The sequence below is a fragment of the Cordyceps fumosorosea genome (genome assembly GCF_001636725.1).
Source record: "Cordyceps fumosorosea ARSEF 2679 chromosome Unknown scaffold_1, whole genome shotgun sequence".
In the NCBI taxonomy this organism is placed as follows: Eukaryota; Fungi; Ascomycota; class Sordariomycetes; order Hypocreales; family Cordycipitaceae; genus Cordyceps; species Cordyceps fumosorosea.
Genome location: NW_017387301.1, coordinates 962,643 through 981,152, shown reverse-complemented (window position 1 = coordinate 981,152; position 18,510 = coordinate 962,643). Strand labels below are relative to the sequence as shown.

The following is an 18,510-nucleotide window of genomic DNA, read 5'->3' as shown; positions in this document are numbered from 1 at the left end:
AGCTTTAATATCGCAAAGATGGTTGTAAGTACACATACTTCCAGCTCCCTGTGTGGCAACCTCTGTGTGGCTGTGTTCCACCGACCTCGCGATCGCATCGCAAGACCGGCCACTACGTGGTTCGGACGTCGGCCTCTCTCTCTGTAAGAGAGGCTGCGTGCTCCGCCCTTGATATGATATGTTTTTTCGCATTCATTATGCTTTTGGGGCTCTTTGTCTAAGACGATCTTGCTTCTCACAGCTCCTCAACCTACTGACGTTCGGGCTATGGTCAAAGGTCGGACGATTGACACACTATGCCTTTGACGCGGTCCTGAGTACGTATACCGCCCCTCCTTTTGCCTGCGCTCCCAACACCAAATAAAAAAAAAAGCTAACCTGTCATCTCCCGCAGTCTCCGCATTTCTTGCGGGCATGAAGCGATCGACCGGCTTGACGTGAGTCCGAAACGATATTCGATCTAGGGAGCCGTGGGCGAGCGGCGGCGAGCGAACACGGTGCCGGCTAACGAGATAGCGTGAGTAGCTTCAAGACGGACAAGGTCGCCGGCGACAACAAGGAGGCCAACAAGTGGATCGACAAGTACCTCGGCCTCGGCGAATGGGTCATGGACCAGTCCGTCGCCATTGCCGGCTCAAGCAGCTTCTTTGAGCGCACGCGATAGACGGCGGGTTGGGAACGGCGCAAGGCCGGAATCTTTTGTTCACAAATTTTGGGCTGATGGATTGAAACCCCTCGCTACTCAACTTTACATGAGGCCGCGACCGCCGCGCACTCTGCTTCACTGTGCTGCCAGAGCTTCGACTCGGGGGCCAGAGCTAGGATATAGCAGCTGATCGTGTGCCAAGTATATTCTTTTCGGCGTTTCTTGGGAACCCTGTTTTTACCACATGTACGCAAAGCTTAGGAACATCTTACGAGATATGGAGTTTTTTTTTGTTCGCCAGTTTGCCACCCTGCTCATCAGCCTCGCAAACACACCCGAGGGCAAACTTTTCTATGAGTGAGTGTGGTTTTCCCGCCATAAAATAGTAGATTCAAAAAGGTCGTGAGATTAAGTGAAGTTATATGTTATTGAACTAAATGCTTTATCGCTAACAAGAAACGGTTGCGTAAGTCATTACAGCACCAGCTATACGCTCAACTATTCCCCCTTATCCAGCGCAGCCAAGAATTCAGGCGGGACATCGTTTTCACTGTCAACTCTCTTGAGCTCTGCCATATGTTCTCCCACATCATCTGAGGCCAGATTTTCGGTCTGGGATGCGCCGTCAGTGGATCCCAGGAGGTCCGGTGGAACTTCGTTATCGCTCTCTTCTACGTCCCCGCTTGCATGATGTTGTTTGTCATGTGCATCGTTTTGTGAGGAGGTTGGTTCCGATAACGCGTCTTGTTCAAAAAGGCCCTGAAGCATATCTTGGGCTTCACGAAATGCTTCCAGCTCAGCTCCGACGGCGCATACCAGCAGATTCCAGCCTTCAGACTCGGCCTGACGCAAATATGCCTCCAACTGCGCGACAACCTCAGTCATCTTTGCCAGTTGCCCGTGAATGACACTTTCTTGTGAAAGTAGGGGTTCTTTTCCTTTAGTTGATGAGGGGGTTTGTGGCGCACCAATCTTCATTAGGTGCCGCAAGCTCGATTCAAAACTTGTTACTAGTTTTGTTACCTCACTCCAGACGGCACTACCCTCCTCTAGAGCCTGCCTTTCCTTGCTGATCTGAAGTCTGCGTCTGTCCAGTACGCTGAGCTCCTGCTCCCACCATGACTTGGCCATGGCAGGTGTTCGGCGTTCGGGAATGAGACCCAAGAATTCCAGGCCTCCGGGGCTTTCCGTTTCGTTCGCAGCAGAGCCGGGAGGACAGAAAACCTCTGGGTCGAGCGGCTGAATCGGCGGGTGCATCATTATTGATTGAAGCTCGTTGTCAATGGATTTGAGAGCACCGCGATAGCCACTTAGCCCTGCATCACGTCGATTCTGGACGTCGTCAATCCTTTCTCTGACAAATTTGCGCTGGTTTCGCATTGCCATGAGCTTCACCTCAAGCTGCCTGATTCCTTGCGTCAGGGAATCATATTTCGATCCTAGCTCTCGAATCTCTTTGCCCAAAGGCTCTTCTTCATTGTCTTCGAGCTCGTGGAGCTCGTTGCTGACACCGTTGCGCTTCGTTGATAACCGCGAGAGGTGTATAAGAGCCTTCTTGCGTTCTGAGAGTGCCGTATCAACATGCGCATCCTCCTCTCGTTTGAGTTCTACTAGTGCCGCCATGGCCTTGCGTAAGCCAGCTCTAGCTGACCTGAGACCGAGAGGTTTACCGCCGGTGGGTTGCCGCACTGGTATGAGGTTTCCCTCTTTCGTGGATCGGGCTGGTACGTGGAGCGAGTTGATCATTCTCGATTTTGATGTTGCTGTTGAGTAAAAGGTCCCTGTTGGTGTGCTACTGCCGGTGCCACTGAAGTCGTCCCCCTCCTCTGGCAACCTGCCGCTGCCGGCAATTAATCCAGTAGCCTGAAGGTCAAGTAGCTGCTGGATTTCTTGCTCAATGGCCTGTTCTCTGCGACCAAACGCACGCCATGCCGAGTCTGGGCGGGCGCGACTTTGTTGACGGGGCGGATGGAATAGAAGGCTTCCTAGTTGGGCGGTGCTGGAGGCGACGATGCCCGGAGATCGGCCGGCGTCAGAGCTTGTCTGTGATCGATTGCTCTTCATAACAGAACTGGCAATAGGAGGAGGAGGCCCATGGAACATAGCGCGCCGTTTTGGTGTAGACGGCGACCCAGTTGAGCTCGGCGCATCGTTGCTCCAGCCATCGGTGGACTGGTCCGTAAAGGGGGGCTGGGGATGCTTTGGGCTGTCGTAACCATAGTCCCGCGACATCTCGGGATAGTCAGGCTTCGGATCAAGCCCCTGGAGTTGATATTCGGTCGACGATCGGGCTGGCGGACTGCGAAACGCGGACAGTATCGGGGACCGCAGAGGGGGACTGGACAGGCGTTCCAATATGGACGAGTTAGACATGTCGATCACCGTCGGGTAGGCGCGTCGCGGACGAAACAAGCAGGATCGCAAGTACTAGAGCATCATTGCATGATTGCATGAGAAGATTGTATCACAAAGAGACAGAAGGCGGGGTGAATTAGAGCCAATATCACGTCGTGGCAGATGAACAGAAGTGCTCACGAGGTCAAGGTGTAGGAGTGGGGAGTAGCATGTGCCAGAGTCCAGATGTGCCTGCCAAGTTGTGAGGTGAGGCTGCGGGAAGGCCTGGTTGGTACAAGGTACATATCTCACCTGAAGGGAAACAGCTCTGCATTTATTATTACGCTGTGCAGGCCAGGGTATATGGGAATTGTGATGCAGGGTATGTTTACTTCTATGATGGTTTTTTTTTCTTTCAAATGATAGCGTTTCGCATGAAAGCAACCATTTGATGCTGATGGTCCGCCAGCTGTACCACAGTGCCAAGTACAGGCACCACTTCGCAGTGAAGAGGTACCTGAGCCTGCAAAGGAAAGCAGATAGATGCCTACATGCATTTACCATGAATAATTGAAGAAGCAGCTAACTTGGCTACCTCAACTAAATGACGAAAATAATATTGTATTAGTACCGTAAATATATAGCGATTTTCGCAGAATAATAACTCGCGGCCCACCAAAAATAGACGATCATATACAGGGTCAAGTACCTATGTAGGTAGGCATTCGTCAGTTGGGTAGGCAGAGGCCAAGGAGGACCACGACACGACAAGGACAACTGCTTGCGTTTTTTGCCCAAGGCAAGGCCCCATCCATCAAAGTCTCGTCAATCTTGGCCAACGAGTCGGCGCCCGCTTTGTTTCGTCATTTCTTTCCTCATCACACGAGCCGATCGAGCAAAGCCGTTGCCGCCTAGTTATAGCTTGTCGCGTCTACCTACCTTGACCAGCAAAGCAAGCTGCACGACCGTTGGGAGTCGAAAAGCGCGCACGCATTGTCATCTCCCAGCTTGTTTCAGCGAGACGTTGACAACTCAGCAAGCGCCGCTCGTCTCACCCTTCTTCTTCTTCTCCTTACCGCCTAAAACCCGCTGGCCTGGTGCTGGCTTGCCTGCTTGCTGGCTGGCTGGCTGGCACGCTTTTCCTCATCCCTCCTCCTTCGCCCCCATCCCTTCCAATCCAATGAGCCAATCACAGCAGCCGCCCTCAACGCGACCGCACCAGCCTACCATGGGGCGCTACGACAGCTCCCACGACGAGCTGCATATGGCCGCAGGCTCGCAAATGTCGGCAGCTCCTCTTCGCGACTATCATCCCCAGATCAAATTCGACCACGCACCGCCGCCATTGACTGCGCCGCCCCAGCGTCTCTCTGCGACTGCCAGCGCCAGCGCCGCCATCTCGGCCGTTCCCAACGTCCTGCAACCTGGTGGCATGGCATCGCGCCCGCATCCTCACCCGCACCCAATGTCCTCCAACACCACACCTCAGATGCCCGGCATGCACCCCTCGATGCCCCCTCAGCACGGCCAGCATGGCCTTCCGCAGCAGTCCCAGTCCCAGCAGCAGTCTCCGATGCAGGATATCTCGCCCGCCGGCAAGCCCCCGCTGAGCCTCTCCCACAACTACTCGCGCTCCAGCCCCGCAGCCGGCTACGATGCGGCCTCCTCGTCCCCGTACCATGCCTACACTCCCACCACGCCAGGCGGCTCCGCGTCGCAGTTCGTCTCGGGCCCTGATGCGGGCAAGTATGGCCCTCCCGGCTCCCAGCGCAACATCGCAAACACGCCATTGGGTCTGGCCGACATTCGTCCCCGCGCCGACTCCAGCATGTCTGACGGCTCCCCCAACGCTATGGGCTACGACCTTGCAAGCGCCCAACCCGGGCCCAGCAATTACCTCGCACCCTGGGCCGTCTATGCTTTTGATTGGTGCAAATGGAGACCCCAGGGCAACAGTGCTGGCAAGATTGCTGTTGGCAGCTATCTTGAAGATGGGCACAATTTTGTATGTACTCTATACCCCCCAAGCCGACGCTAAGCTAACCAATCTAGATTCAAATTCTCGACTCTCACGTCGTACCCACGCCTCAAGACGCCTACACCCCCGGCACTTCCAAGTACAGTCTCGAATTCACAAAGCTCGCCGAAGCTACACACTCGTACCCCGTAACCCGACTCCTCTGGGAACCACCATCATCGCAGAAGCAGTCTACAGATCTTTTGGCGACTTCGGGTGACCATCTCCGACTATGGTCTTTGCCCTCCGATACACCATCAAACCCAGGAAATAATATTACACGAGGTGGTCCACGAGATCCGGCCGCCGCCAAGCTGACGCCTCTCGCGTTGTTGTCAAACTCGAAGACGCCAGACCACACCGCTCCTCTGACGTCTCTCGACTGGAATACCGTCTCCCCCAGCCTCATCATCACCTCCAGCATCGACACTACTTGTACAATTTGGGACATTCCCTCATTGACTGCCAAGACACAACTAATCGCGCACGACAAGGAGGTCTATGATGTGAGGTTCTGCGCCAACAGTGTTGACGTCTTTGTCAGCTGTGGTCAAGACGGCAGTGTACGCATGTTTGATCTCCGCAGCCTTGAGCACTCTACCATTATCTACGAGCCCACGGGAAAGGATGACCGACGTAAGATCTCCTGAACATAGTCCTGCTATCGTGTCGCGCTAACTCTTTTTAGTTGATGGCTCAGGACGCACCAGTCCTACACAAGCCCAGCAAACCATGGCTAACCCTCCGCCCCTGCTACGTCTTGCCACTTCACCTCACGATACCCATCTCTTGGCTACCTTTGCCCAAGACTCCAATATTATTCGCGTCCTTGACGTACGGCAGCCAGGTCAGGCTCTCCTGGAGCTTCACGGCCATACCGGGTCGATAAACTGTCTAGAGTGGTCGCCTCTGCGACGTGGCACGTTGGCTTCCGGTGGCGACGACTGCCAGGTTCTTATCTGGGACCTCATCAACTCGGGTTCTTCCATGGTTCCCTCCAATGGGTCTCAGGAAAACACGCGAAGCCCCGTCGCTAGCTGGGAATGCGATTACGAGGTTGGCAACCTAGGATGGACGCCACACCTTCAAGGTCACGACTACGGCGAATGGCTAGGCGTGAGTGCTGGACGCGGCATTTGGGGGGCACGCCTCAATTGAGCCTCAGTACAACATGACCAAACAAGTAGGGCTTTTCTACCTTTTGGGACTGAAGAGTAAACACACAGCATGGCTTTAGACTTGACTTTTGGAAGGGATTTTGTGTTATAACGAGGGAGATATTTGTCATGTCCTTTTTTTGTTCGGCATCCAGGTAGCTGACCCCAAAATCTGCAGGTTGAAGCGAGCACGGCGGCAAACTGTAAAAAGGTGGAGAGTGGGCATACGAGTTTATATGCCCTGGTGGTCATGGGAATACATATTTAGGGAGTTGTAGGTCATTGGATTGTGGATTTGAAATAAATGAAGTATATGTTCACAGGCGGTGCCCAGGTAATCTCGCGAGAAAATCTCACAATCGGGCGGCGCTGCCACCAGACGCGGGTCGTACAATCGCTTTGCCAAATACCTTGCGTTCCGAGATGTCCTTCAGCGCCTTTGGTACACTCTCTAGTCCCTCATACATGATAGAAATAGTCGGCTTGACGCTCAAGTACTCTAGCATTGGGTACAGCTGCTCCCAAATTTCTGCTCTTCGGGAGGGGTTGTCTCGCAAGGTCTGTCCAAAGCGCTAGAACGGTATCACATTAGCAAAGGAACTTGCAGTAGGAAGAAGAAAGCACGTACGTATCCTATGAGCTCGACCTGCTTCAGCAGAATGCGATTCATGACAATCTTTTCAAACTTGCCGTCCAGCCCTGCAAAGCCCACCACGACGATACGGCCTTTCGGGGCCGTGCATTTCAGGCTGCGCTCAACCAGGCCGACCGGATCGAAGACGATATCCACGCCCCTGCCCCCCGTGAGCGCGTTCACCCTCTCCCACCACGCGCCACCTGCGGAGTAGTTGATGCACTCGCTCGCGCCGTAGCCCTTGGCGTAGGCGCACTTGTCGTCGGAGCCGGCGGTGCCGATGACGCGGCAGCCCTTCGCCGCGGCGACCTGGCAGGCCATGACGCCGAGGCCACCGGCGGCCGCGTGCACGAGGACGGTCTCGCCGGCGCGCAGGCGGCCCGCGGAGACGAGCCCGTCGTAGGACACGGGTAGCGTGGCGGCGAGGCCGGCTGCCGCCTCGACGGGCCACCCCTCGGGGACGCGCAGCAGCGATGGGATCTGGGCTCTGGGAATGGAGATAATTTCGGTGTACGAGCCGGCGTAGTCACCAAACACGGCATCGCCTTTTTGGAATTCGCAGTCTGCCGGCGCGGAGATGACGGTGCCAGCGAACTCGAGACCAAGGACGAATGGAGGGATCACATGCCTCTGGTTGTTTTGGTGTTTCCCACGAGCCTGTACTTATTAGCCATCGACTGAAGAGGATTGGAATTTTTGTGAGTACGCACATAGAGGGTGTCGACATAATTGACCCCGGCACCTCGAACTCGTATCAGAACATTGTCCTGCGTCGCTTCGGGGCTTGGGACCTCTGATACATGGACCTCGTCCAACGTGTCACAAAACCTGTCCATTACAATTGCTTTCATCCTGTTTCTTTTTTCTTGCATCAACTTTACTTCTGCACAACACTTTCACAATAAACAGAGGCGTCAATTCAGCTTTCGGCAACGGTCGGGTAAGTTGGAGCGGATAAGTGTGCCCCCAGGCTTATAGGCGTTTTGGTAAATGTATTCATCTCAAGCCCGTGCATCTATCACACCACGCTATATGCTGCGAGCTTGATCGCGTTTTGGTTCTGGTCGAATATTTGATTTATTTGAAACGAATTTGTCTACTTCAAAAATTTCCAGCAGGTTATTCCCTCCCGCATCTCAGTGAACGAGGCAGCGACAGCCGTTTGACACAGAAGAATAGCCGAGAATTACCCGGCCAGCGCATTTCGCCGTCACGGCGCCATTCAGCAATCTTGTTCTTGACATGCCAGAGCCATAACGCCTAGAGGTGCACCGCCAATTTTATCCCCCGCATCCTACACTAAAGTCTCTGGCATCGAATTTTTCGAGGGATACGCCATCGGCCGTTGATTCCATCATGGCATCTAATGACCCTCGATTCGATGACTCGTCAGACGAGGAGGACTTCAACCCTGCTCCCGCTGACCTGTCCGATGAGGAGCCTCAACGCGAACAACGCGGCGAGGAGCGGCGCCGTAGGCGCCCCGCTCAAGACGACGATGAAGAAGACGATGATAACACGTCGCCTGCGCGTCCGAAACACGTAGATGAAGACGAAGAAGAGGAAGAGGAAGAGGAGGAACCCAAGGGCAAGAACGACGATGATGAGGAGGAGGAAGAGGAAGACGACGAGGACGAAGATGACGTGCAAAGAGTATGTTTTCGTTATCATTTTCACGCTGAGAACTCGCTAACGCCGGCTAAAGGGCCATCGCCGCAAGCGCCGTCGCGACAGACGTAATGCTTTCCTCGATATCGAAGCCGAAGTCGATGATGAAGATGAGGCCGAGGACGACGAGAAGGAGGATGAAGAAATAGGCGACTTCATCGACAACGAACACCCCGACGACCTTGCGGATACCGCGCGGCTCAACGATGATCGTCGTCACCGAGAACTCGATCGCCGTCGTGACATGGAGTCAAGCTTGGACGCGGAAAAGCAAGCCGAACTCTACCGACAGCGCTATGCTAAGTACCGCTCTGGAAAAGGCGCGGGCGAGTCTGCTGTTGTACCAAAGCGCCTGCTTCTCCCCAGTGTTGACGATCCAGGTATCTGGGCCGTGCGATGCAAGGAAGGCAAGGAGCGCGAGGTAGTCTTCTCCATCATGAAGCGCATCGAGGAGCGCATGGGGACCAAGGGCGAGCTCGCTATCACGGCCGCCTTTGAGCGCGGAGGTACGAACTCTGTCATGAAGGGTATCGTCTACATCGAAGCGCAGCGCCAGACAGACATTCTCGTCGCGCTTGATGGTATCCTGAACATTTACCCGCGAACCAAAATGACCCTGGTCGACATCAAGGATATGCCAGAGCTTTTGCGCGTCACGAAGACCGCTACCCTGGAACCCGGCGCGTGGTGTCGACTGCGTCGCCCCATCAAGCATAGTGGTGACCTAGCGCAGGTCGTGGCCGTGACAGAAAACGGACTGGAAGCCCGGGTCCGCTTCATCCCGCGACTCGATTACGGCATGCGCGATGATGCTCTGACACAGGATGGAAAGAGGAAGCGAGCCTTTGGAGGCGGCCCTAAGCCTCCTCAGCGTCTCTTTAGTGAGGTTGAGGCCCGCAAACGCCATCCTCGGTTCATCCAGGGCAACCCGACCACAAATACCTGGACCTACATGGGCGACGAGTTCGAGAACGGGTTCCAGGTAAAGGATGTCAAGATTCAGCAGCTTACCCTGACCGACGTTAACCCTACACTGGAAGAAGTCACGCGGTTTGCGTCGGGCGCTGAGGACGGTACGGAAAACCTCGACTTGAAGGCTCTCGCTGCCAGTCTCAAGGATAGCAACACCAAGGTTACGTACCTGCCTGGTGATGTCATCGAAGTGTACTCGGGCGAGCAAAAAGGTGTTGTTGGCACGGCTACCAATGTACAGGGTGATATTGTCACCATGACTGTAACGGAAGGTGACCTGACTGGCCAAACAATCGAGGTGCCGATCAAGGGCTTGCGCAAGCGCTTCAAGATCGGTGACCACGTCAAGGTCATTGGTGGTAGCAGATTCCAGGACGAAGTCGGAACTGTCGTCAAGATTTCAGAGGATCGGGTTACTTTGCTTACGGACCACACCAATAATGAGGTGACTGTGTTTAGCAAAGATCTTCGTGAGGCAAGCGACATTGGTGGGCAGGGCTCACTGGGTCAGTACTCGCTGCACGACCTTGTTCAGTTGGACATGACCACGGTGGGCTGCGTTGTCAAGGTTGACCGTGATTCTATGGTCGTGCTGGATCAGTTTGGCGACACAAGACAGGTCATGCCCTCGCAGATCTCAAACAAGATTCCCAAGAGAAAGCAGGCTGTGGCCGCTGACCGTGACGGATCCGAGATTCGGCTTGACGATGTTGTCAAGGAGTACACTGGGCAGCAGAGACAGGGAAAAATCATTCATATCCACCGCACATACGTCTTTCTGCACACCAATGACACCAACGAAAACGCTGGCGTCTTTGTTACCAAATCCAGCTTGGTCAATACCGTGGCTGCCAAGGGTGGTCGTGTCAACGCTGCATCGTCGGGCCCTGATCTGAGTGCCATGAACCCTGCACTCAAGGTTCACAAGAACGGGGCCGAAAACAAGCCCCTCACCCCCGTTAAGATGTTCGGTCGCGATAAGGCTATCAACCAGACTGTTATTATCAAGAAGGGCGCCTACAAGGGCCTGCTTGGTATCGTCAAGGATTCCACGGACACACATTGCCGTGTCGAACTCCACACCAAAAGCAAAATTGTCACGGTGCCGCGAGACTCGCTCAACTTCAAGGACAAGACGAGCGGCGCCTCCATCGACATTAATGGTAGAGGACGCGGCGCACCGGTAGGCGGTCGTGGAGACAGAGTGCCCAGTTGGCAAGGAGGATCTCGCACCCCGGCCGCGGGTGGTGCCAGCGACCGAGTCCCCGCCTGGGGCTCGCGTACGCCAGCTGCTGCGAGTGGGCGAACCCCCGCATGGAAGGGCCAGGACTACTCTGGCTCACGCACGCCAGCATGGGCGGATGGGTCAAGAACAGTCAACCCATATGACGGCAGCCGTACAGCCTACGGTGCTGGCTCCCGTACTCCCGCTTGGCAGTCCGGCGCCAGAACTCCGGCCCCCGGTGACGCTTTCGGTGCCGGTTCGCGAACTCCTGCCTACGCTGGCGGCGAAAGCTGGGCCTCGGGCTCCAAGACCCCAGCGTGGGGTGCCTCAGCCCCTACGCCTGGGGCGAGCGGCCACGACACATGGGGCTACACGCCCGGCGCGAGTGCTGGTGCCTACGACGCACCTACACCTGGCGGTGCACTTGGTGCTCCTACACCGGGAGCATTCGGAGCGCCGACACCCGGTGCCTACTCAGCGCCGACGCCGGCGGCCAGTGCTCCCACGCCCGGCGCGGGATGGCAAGGCGGCTGGGGAGCAGATTCTGCGCCTACGCCGGCCGCAGGTGCCCCAACACCCGCGGCTACGGGCTATTACGGGGCTCCCACACCGGCTGCGCCTCCGGAGACGCCTGGTGCCAGTGGCCCAAGATACGTGGAGGACGACGACTAAGCAAAGGGTTCTTGAGGTTTTCATTCGGGCGTTTGGGCAAGTTCTTTTTGTGTAATATTATCATCTAGAAAATTTTAGCTTCTTCCTTGGCTGGGATAAGGACTGTGCAGTAGCGAGAAAGAAAACGACAGACGAGGATTAGTAAAAAAATGAATATCTGGTTGCGACTTGACGTTTCTTTCCTCTTTCCTTTGATTTCCTGACTTCCAGTTCAGCGACCCACATAAAACTGCGTACGGACAAATACCAAGTTCGTCCATGACAAAACTACTCAGGACCTTGACAAGTACAACATCACATTCGTATTTCGCCATGACCTCCCCCCGTCTGCACCAACGTCTTCTCTCGGTGCGTTGCGTGCACTCTGTAATGAGCAACCAGAGTGCCCTCGCCGCCCACACGACGCAACGCCGGTTCGCCTCCTCCTCGCCCACGCCCCCTCGACAGCCGATACGAACGCCGACAGCGAGACGGACGACAACACAAATTGCACCAACGGCGGCAGTGGCAGCAGCGCGTTCCCGCGTCAACGCCGAGAAGGAGGCTCCTGCGTCTTCAGGGCCCATAGAGACGGCCGAGGAGTACAAAGCGCGGTACAAGAGCGCGGCGCGGCGGTGGACGTCAACGATGATTGCGCTGCCGATATTGCTGGTTACGAGTTACTACCTGTTTGACCGACGTATGTAGTTTCGTTCTATCCGAGTTGTGCGACAAGGGATCGCGGTCCGTTACTGACATCTCGTAGTGGCTCTGGGACACGCACAAAAGGTTTTGAATCGGGAACCGACAAAACGAGACGACTGAGTCGGTCGATACGGTCTACGAAATACATTCCATCGTAAAAAGGGAAAAGTTGTACAATATGCATTGAATACTCGAAAATGTTCATCACTCTCTAACCAAACCAATGGTATTGTTCATGTCAAGCAACGCAACAAAAGCCGCACCGTCTAAAACGCCACCGCGAGCTTAGATGTTGGAGCGCGTCCAGCCCGCCTTTTGCAGAACCTCGGCGTCGCGCTTCGACCACTCGCGCAGGAGCTTGCGGACAATCTTGCCGCTGGCGAGCTTGGGCACGGCATCGACGAAGCTGACGCCGCCAGCGAGGCGCTTGTGCTTGGCAACGCGGGGCGCGAGCCAGTCCTGGATGTCGCGCGGCTGGACCCGGCCCTTGGAGACGTCCTGGATCTGCACGTAGGCGCGGGGATACTCTTCGTGGTCCCTTGGTGACGGGTTAGTCGTGAAGCTTCAGGGGAGGGGGGTTGTGAGGGACTTACAGCTCGATCCCGACAACGGCGGCGTCGGCGACGTGCTCGTTCTCAAGGAGAAGGGATTCCAGCTCGGCCGGCGCGACTTGCAGGCCGTTGACTTTGATGAGTTCCTGGGAACGATATTTAGCGCTGCTCGCGTCATGCTGTCAATTAGTAAAAGATGCTCACCTTTTTCCGATCGACAATCCACAGCTTGCCGTCTTCATTGTACATGGCCACGTCACCCGTGCGCAGCCACCCGTCGGCGTCGAGCGTCTCCTTGGTTGCCTTGTCGTTCCGCCAGTACCCGAGCATCACGTTGGGCCCGCGCACGAACAGCTCGCCGGGCTCCCCCGCGCCGACCTCGTTGCCGTCCTCGTCCAGGAACTTGGCCTCGCAGTTGGGCAGCAGCAAGCCGCAGCTCGCCTCTCTGTCCACCCCGCCAAGGGGCATGCCCGACGCGGCGCACGTCAGCTCCGTCATGCCCCAGCCCTGGACGATGTTGGTCCCCATGCGGTCCGCCACCTCGTTCTGCAAATCCGCCTTGAGCGGCGCCGCGCCGCAGCTAATGTCCGTGACGCTCGACAAATCATACTTTTTGACTTCCGGCCGCTTGGACAGCATGACGACGACCGGGGGCACGACCTGTAGGGTGGAGGGCCGGTAGCGCTGGACGCACTGCAGGTAGCGCTCGAAGGAGAAGACGGGCATGACGTAGACGGTGACGCGGCGGCGGGCGGCCATGAGGATGGTGTACATCTGGCCGTAGGCGTGGTACAGCGGCAGGAAGGCGAGCCAGACGTCGGCCTCGAGGTCCGGCGTCAGGCCGTCCGGGTGCCGCAGGCCGATGAGCTGCTGCACGTTGGCGACGAGGTTGCGGTGCGCGCCGCAGACGCCCTTGGGGAGGCCGGTGGTGCCGGAGCTGTAGTTGATGGTGGCGAGCTGCGTGCGGGCGGCGGAACCGGCGAGGCGAGGCCACCGCCAGGAGGCGGACTCGGCCTCGGAGGGGAGGAGGCTGGTCCAGTCGCGCAGCCCGCCGCGGACGGTGGGGTCGCGTCCGGAGGCGTCGTCGCTGAAGTGGAAGATGCGGTCATGCGGGAAGTGAGCCTCGTCGGCGGCGGCGAGGACGTCGTCAATCTTGGAGGGGTGGGCGAGGATGAGCTTGGCCTGGGAGTTTGAGATTTGGTATGCGATTTCTGGGGTTGTACTTGTTAGTGGATCCGAGTTCTCAAGATAGTGTTGACAGGAGAAAACATTTTCCCAACGCTCTCATTTCCTTTTTTCCCTTGTAAGCTTGGATTCAGAGAACCTACCTTTCGGGGTGTAGGCCGGGTTCGTCCCGGTAAAGGCGCAGGTCGACCCGACGACGCCGAGGTACAGCACCGGCACGAGGACGTGGTTCGTCGAGCACATCATGACGACGTCGCCGCTGCGCAGGCCGAGCCGCTGCAGGCCGAGGCCGATGCGGCGGACCCAGGTGAGGGCCTGCCTGAGCGACACGCTCTTGGCATTGTCGTCGGCGTCGATCCAGACGGGCTTGTCGGTGATGTTGCTGGGGTCGTCGAAGATGAAGTCGAGGACGTTGACCGAGGGGATCTCGACGTCGGGGAGCTTGGAGCGGACAGGCATTGTGGGTGATTTCTACGCTTAAGACAATATGACGAACGGGGCCTTTTTTTCCTGCTGTGTTGTCTCGGCTGCAGCTGCAGGGAGGGGGGGGGGCGGGGGGGGGGGGGGGGGGGGGGCGTCGAGGGAAAAGAGGTGTGAAGTACTGCGGACAGCCGAGGTATGACGGGTGGCTGTGGTGTGCACAAAAAAAGAGGTGGGCGAGGGAGGAAAGGCAGTGAGGACGTGGGAAAGAGGAAAGGAGATTGAGAGAAGGGTTGTGACGGAAGGGAATTGAATTGGTATATGGATAAAATAAGGCTGTATGTCGGCCAATGCCGCGGGGTTGATAAAAGAGCGCCAATACGAACTGGGGAGAGCAAAAAGCTGAGCTGGAGATATCGGCATCAACTTGAACGGTGAATGAATGTGGGGGAGGCGTCGATGGCGCTGTGGATTTTGGTTGGGGAACCATGTAAACCATGCGGAGTTGAGTTCAAACGTCCGCGGACTATTTGCTTGTAGCGGCGGATTCGGCAACGGCTACGTATGAGATAATCGGCTTTTTACAACGTTGATGATGTGCCGGGCCGAGCGACCCTCGTCTGTGCGGAGAACCATTCCGGCCGGGTACTTGGGACAGATCCCGGTCAATTGGCACACAGCTTTCACCATAAGATTGACGAACAAGAAAATCTTGGAAAAGCCTAGCTGTTTTATTCGGCTATGCAACTTCAAAGGCCATCTTCTGCTAGAATTCTGAGATAAAAAAAAAAAAAAAAAAAAAAAAAACAGCCAGAGTACACCCCAGTCGCTCAGCTTCTGTTGCTCACGCCCAGGTCCAGCGACAACGTCGACGCGTGCATCGCGCTGCTCATCGGGCTCGCCAGGAAGACGACGCCGTCGGCGACCTCGTCCGGGTTGATGAGCCGCCGGATGGGCGAGTTGTCCAGGAATAGGCCGACGAGCCTCTCGCTGTCGAGCCCACCGGCGATGAGCGGCGTCTCGACGTAGCCGGGACAGACAGCGTTGATGCGGATGCCTTGCGGGCCGTAGTGGATGCCGTCCGACTTTGTGATGCCCACGACGGCTGCATACTCTCGTCAGTATACATTTGCAGCGCGGGGGGGGGGGGGGGGGGGGAAGGTGACTCGGTGGCTGGGTCTTACCGTGCTTGGAGGCCGCGTAGGCGGTCTGGTTCAGAGGAACGAGAGGTGCGCGGAGGCCGTACAGCGACGCCGTGTTGATGATGACGCCGCGCCCGCGACGAGGCCCGAGGTCCCTACATGCTCGTTAGCATCCCCATCCCTCGCCAAGTCGAAGCGTGGTGTGGTCGGTCGAAAAACCACCGCTGGCGCAGGGGCAGACGCACTCTTGGGCCATCATGACGGCCAGCTCCTCCCGCTGGCAATAGAAGACGCCGTGCAGGTCCACCGCCAGCGTCTTGCCCCACGCCTCATCGGACAGCTCGTGGGTGGGCGTTTTCGAGCCCGCGATGCCGGCATTGTTGACGGCCACTTCGAGCCGGCCGAGCGTCTGCACCGTCTGCGCCACGGCGGCCTTGACAGCGCCGGCGTCGGCCACGTCCAGTGTGATGGGGAGGACGCGGACGTCCGGGTGGCTTTGGGCGATGGAGGCAGCAAGGGAGTCGAGGGCCGCACGATCAATGTCGGCGACGGCAAGGCCGGCGACGCCGTGGCGGGCAAAGTTGATAGCAATAGCTTTGCCGATGCCTGTAGCATGCATGTAAGCTCGCGAGGCCGGGAGGGGATACCTGTCTGACTCGGTACTCTCTTGGGGGAAAATGGGTAGGATATAATTCTAGAAATGAGTTGACATACCTGAAGCAGCACCAGTGACGAAGGCATTGTATCCTTTGAGAAGAGGCTCCATGCTGGCGGTGTTTATAAATTGTGAGAGAATGAGGGCAGGTCCGGGAAGGCTTGAACAGGCTCGTAACGATGTTGAATGAGGAGAATCTGGACAGGCCGATATACCTCTACTCACAATTGACCCTCTTTGCCGGTTTCATGCAAGTTGGAAAAGCCACAACTGTCAGCCGGGCGTCTCGGGGTTACGAAGGAACCATTGTGGTGTCAAGCTGCGTTGCATTCTCGAACACAAGGCGGGGAAGACAGGGAGATCGGAAAAGTGGCCACCCTCCGGTCCGGTTGTTGTTGACGTATACACGATTCACAAGAGTCAAGCTTTCATCAAAAAAGTGTTGTATTGTTGATATGTCTAAATCTAGCCTTGACGGACCTTTTTCGACTGATATTCCCACACTGGTGACGATAAAAAAACGGCCACTGAGACCGGGGATGGAGCAAATGCAACCATCCGAATAGCAAGGAGAAAACGACTGTCCCTAAAACCCATGATATCCTAAACATACAGTACAAAATGACAACATATCGTCGACATGATGAAACTACTCATAAAAAACGCCGTTGAAGAACAAAATAAGAAAAGTTACTTCAGTCCTTGGGCTTGGGAGAGAAGCGCTCGATGCCGGCCTTGATGGAGGAGTCGACGCCCTTGGCCATCCTCTCGAGCGGCAGGCGCTCCTCGATACGCTGGACGGCGCGGGATACGGGCGGCTCGATGCGCTGCATGCCGCGCTCGACCGGGGGGGCGAAGTAGGTGATGTTCTTCTCCCAGCGCGGCGCCCACTTGGTGGTCTGCTTGGCGAGGCGCTCGTCGGCGCCGGGCATGATCATGTACAGCGGGGCGAGCACGCCGACGCCGGCGGCGCCCATGATCCAGACCTCGGAGCGCTTGGCCTTGGGGAGACGGGGGATGCGAGGGCGCATGGTGGGTGGTTTGTGTGTGTGTGGTTACTGTGGACTGTGGTTAGTTAGTGATGGGTGGAGGCGAGATGGACGATGAGGTGGTGAGGGAGGAGCTCACGATTTGTGTGTGTGGTGGAGGGATCGAGAGGAGCTGACAGGATAAGCTATCAGTGAGAGATGATAACTTTATTGATGATGATGATGGGATAAACGTCTTGATGCACAGAGATGGATGAAAGTAGAAGGAGTGTTACAAGAAGAGGCGTCACCGGGAGGCGGGACAGTTATATACACTGGGCGAGATGGGGAGACACACAGAGAAGCGAGACTAGAGAAGTACAAAAAGATACTTTGCTTGGTCAGACAATGGTTGGATGCCAACGCCCGCCACTGACCAGACCAGACTGGGGAGACAAGGTGCAGGCATGTACAGGAGCGGGGTAAGGCGATGCAGCGAAACAGCAGGTATTCACGACTGCCCTGCCCGACAGTGCCTAAGCAACGACGAGACAAATGTTAAATAGTGCAGACCAGGCCTCAATAGTCGCTAGCTTGGGGCTTCTTCGTCCTCGGTTCATGGGTCGTGATTGGCTCTCGGCCATGTTCACGTCGTCGAGGTACGCACTCGCTACCTGCTCGAGACTGTTGATTCTGCAGGGCCCCGCGAGTACCGACGCAGTCACCACCAGCCTGACGCAAGCGTCGTGCAGGTCTTGACCTTGTTTGGCGCAACCACCACACCACCATCGCAGAAAATGGCCTGGCCTCGACACCAAGAGGCGTTCACCACACCACCGCACGTTGCGCGGCGAGTGGCAAGGGCCGAGTTCAACCCAACCCGTCTTTAATTATCCACTAGCACCTTGAACTTGTGAATGCCCTCACTTACGCATATGCTTCCAATTTTCGCGACTCGTGCCCGCGTTTTGTACACCTCAGTTCACCGTGTCCCCGACAAGGCAAGCAGTCACGCAGCAGCCCGCCCCGCCCCCAGAATCGAGCGGGCCCCAGCGCTGACCCAGCCGCTACAGTTGACCGAGCTCCAGGCGATGCAGTGGGTTTCCAGCACCCGTAGCGTTCAAATCAGCGGGCTGTGACTGGTCTGCTCTCCCCTGCAAGTCTCGACCCCCCCGTAATAAAACTGCCCACTTCCCCAGACGGCAACATCGCTTACCCCGCTTTTTTCCCAGTGGAGAGAGGAGAGGATTCGTCTGGTCTGAGCAAAAGGGTTAGGTTTGTCAAAGTTCATCAATTCCATCAACAAAAAGCCGAGGTTTTCATCAAAGTCAATAAAGATTCTCATCGACAAATGATGCGGCTTAAAAGCAGTGCCTGCATGTGATGGAGACGCACATCCTGATTGGCAAGGGAAGCTCCAAAAAGAGGGTGGTGGCCCGTCGAGCGTCGAACGCCAGTTGTTTATTAGCTCCAACCTCGCTTGCCTTCATTTCACTGGGTAATTGGGAGAAAGTACTCTCATGTACCTTCTCCTCTCTGGTGGGTGGCTCTGCGTCGTGCGTGCGTCACAATCAGGCGGC

General features: G+C 56.4%; 9 protein-coding genes across 9 annotated transcripts; 4 read left to right on the top strand and 5 right to left on the bottom strand.

Annotated features, from left to right (window-relative positions):
• Window positions 1-18: 18 nt before the first annotated feature.
• ISF_00322 (hypothetical protein) lies at window positions 19-664 on the top strand (the record flags this gene model as incomplete). The annotated part of the gene is made up of 4 exons (XM_018843929.1): window positions 19-24; window positions 242-317; window positions 395-437; window positions 526-664. 4 exons carry the CDS (start codon window positions 19-21, stop codon window positions 662-664), a joined length of 264 nt encoding a protein of 87 aa, XP_018708379.1.
• A 480-nt stretch (window positions 665-1,144) lies between these two features.
• On the bottom strand, window positions 1,145-3,019 carry ISF_00321 (autophagy Atg28p; the record flags this gene model as incomplete). Its single annotated transcript, XM_018843928.1, has 1 exon — window positions 1,145-3,019. One exon carries the CDS (start codon window positions 3,017-3,019, stop codon window positions 1,145-1,147), a length of 1,875 nt encoding a protein of 624 aa, XP_018708378.1.
• Window positions 3,020-4,208: 1,189 nt separating this feature from the next.
• Window positions 4,209-6,155, top strand: ISF_00320 (WD domain containing protein; the record flags this gene model as incomplete). Its single annotated transcript, XM_018843927.1, has 3 exons — window positions 4,209-4,985; window positions 5,033-5,633; window positions 5,686-6,155. The coding sequence occupies 3 exons, from the start codon at window positions 4,209-4,211 to the stop codon at window positions 6,153-6,155; spliced, it is 1,848 nt and encodes a 615-aa protein (XP_018708377.1).
• A 352-nt stretch (window positions 6,156-6,507) lies between these two features.
• ISF_00319 (zeta-crystallin) lies at window positions 6,508-7,624 on the bottom strand (the record flags this gene model as incomplete). Its single annotated transcript, XM_018843926.1, has 3 exons — window positions 6,508-6,726; window positions 6,783-7,445; window positions 7,499-7,624. The coding sequence occupies 3 exons, from the start codon at window positions 7,622-7,624 to the stop codon at window positions 6,508-6,510; spliced, it is 1,008 nt and encodes a 335-aa protein (XP_018708376.1).
• A 520-nt stretch (window positions 7,625-8,144) lies between these two features.
• On the top strand, window positions 8,145-11,325 carry ISF_00318 (transcription initiation protein spt5; the record flags this gene model as incomplete). Its single annotated transcript, XM_018843925.1, has 2 exons — window positions 8,145-8,441; window positions 8,494-11,325. 2 exons carry the CDS (start codon window positions 8,145-8,147, stop codon window positions 11,323-11,325), a joined length of 3,129 nt encoding a protein of 1,042 aa, XP_018708375.1.
• A 312-nt stretch (window positions 11,326-11,637) lies between these two features.
• On the top strand, window positions 11,638-12,129 carry ISF_00317 (hypothetical protein; the record flags this gene model as incomplete). The annotated part of the gene is made up of 2 exons (XM_018843924.1): window positions 11,638-12,004; window positions 12,071-12,129. The coding sequence occupies 2 exons, from the start codon at window positions 11,638-11,640 to the stop codon at window positions 12,127-12,129; spliced, it is 426 nt and encodes a 141-aa protein (XP_018708374.1).
• A 165-nt stretch (window positions 12,130-12,294) lies between these two features.
• ISF_00316 (4-coumarate-CoA ligase 2) lies at window positions 12,295-14,204 on the bottom strand (the record flags this gene model as incomplete). Its single annotated transcript, XM_018843923.1, has 4 exons — window positions 12,295-12,547; window positions 12,603-12,706; window positions 12,765-13,771; window positions 13,889-14,204. 4 exons carry the CDS (start codon window positions 14,202-14,204, stop codon window positions 12,295-12,297), a joined length of 1,680 nt encoding a protein of 559 aa, XP_018708373.1.
• Window positions 14,205-14,995: 791 nt separating this feature from the next.
• ISF_00315 (NAD(P)-binding domain protein) lies at window positions 14,996-16,073 on the bottom strand (the record flags this gene model as incomplete). Its single annotated transcript, XM_018843922.1, has 4 exons — window positions 14,996-15,270; window positions 15,350-15,462; window positions 15,553-15,913; window positions 16,022-16,073. 4 exons carry the CDS (start codon window positions 16,071-16,073, stop codon window positions 14,996-14,998), a joined length of 801 nt encoding a protein of 266 aa, XP_018708372.1.
• Window positions 16,074-16,657: 584 nt separating this feature from the next.
• Window positions 16,658-16,993, bottom strand: ISF_00314 (hypothetical protein; the record flags this gene model as incomplete). Its single annotated transcript, XM_018843921.1, has 1 exon — window positions 16,658-16,993. The coding sequence occupies one exon, from the start codon at window positions 16,991-16,993 to the stop codon at window positions 16,658-16,660; it is 336 nt and encodes a 111-aa protein (XP_018708371.1).
• Between the last annotated feature and the right edge of the window lie 1,517 nt (window positions 16,994-18,510).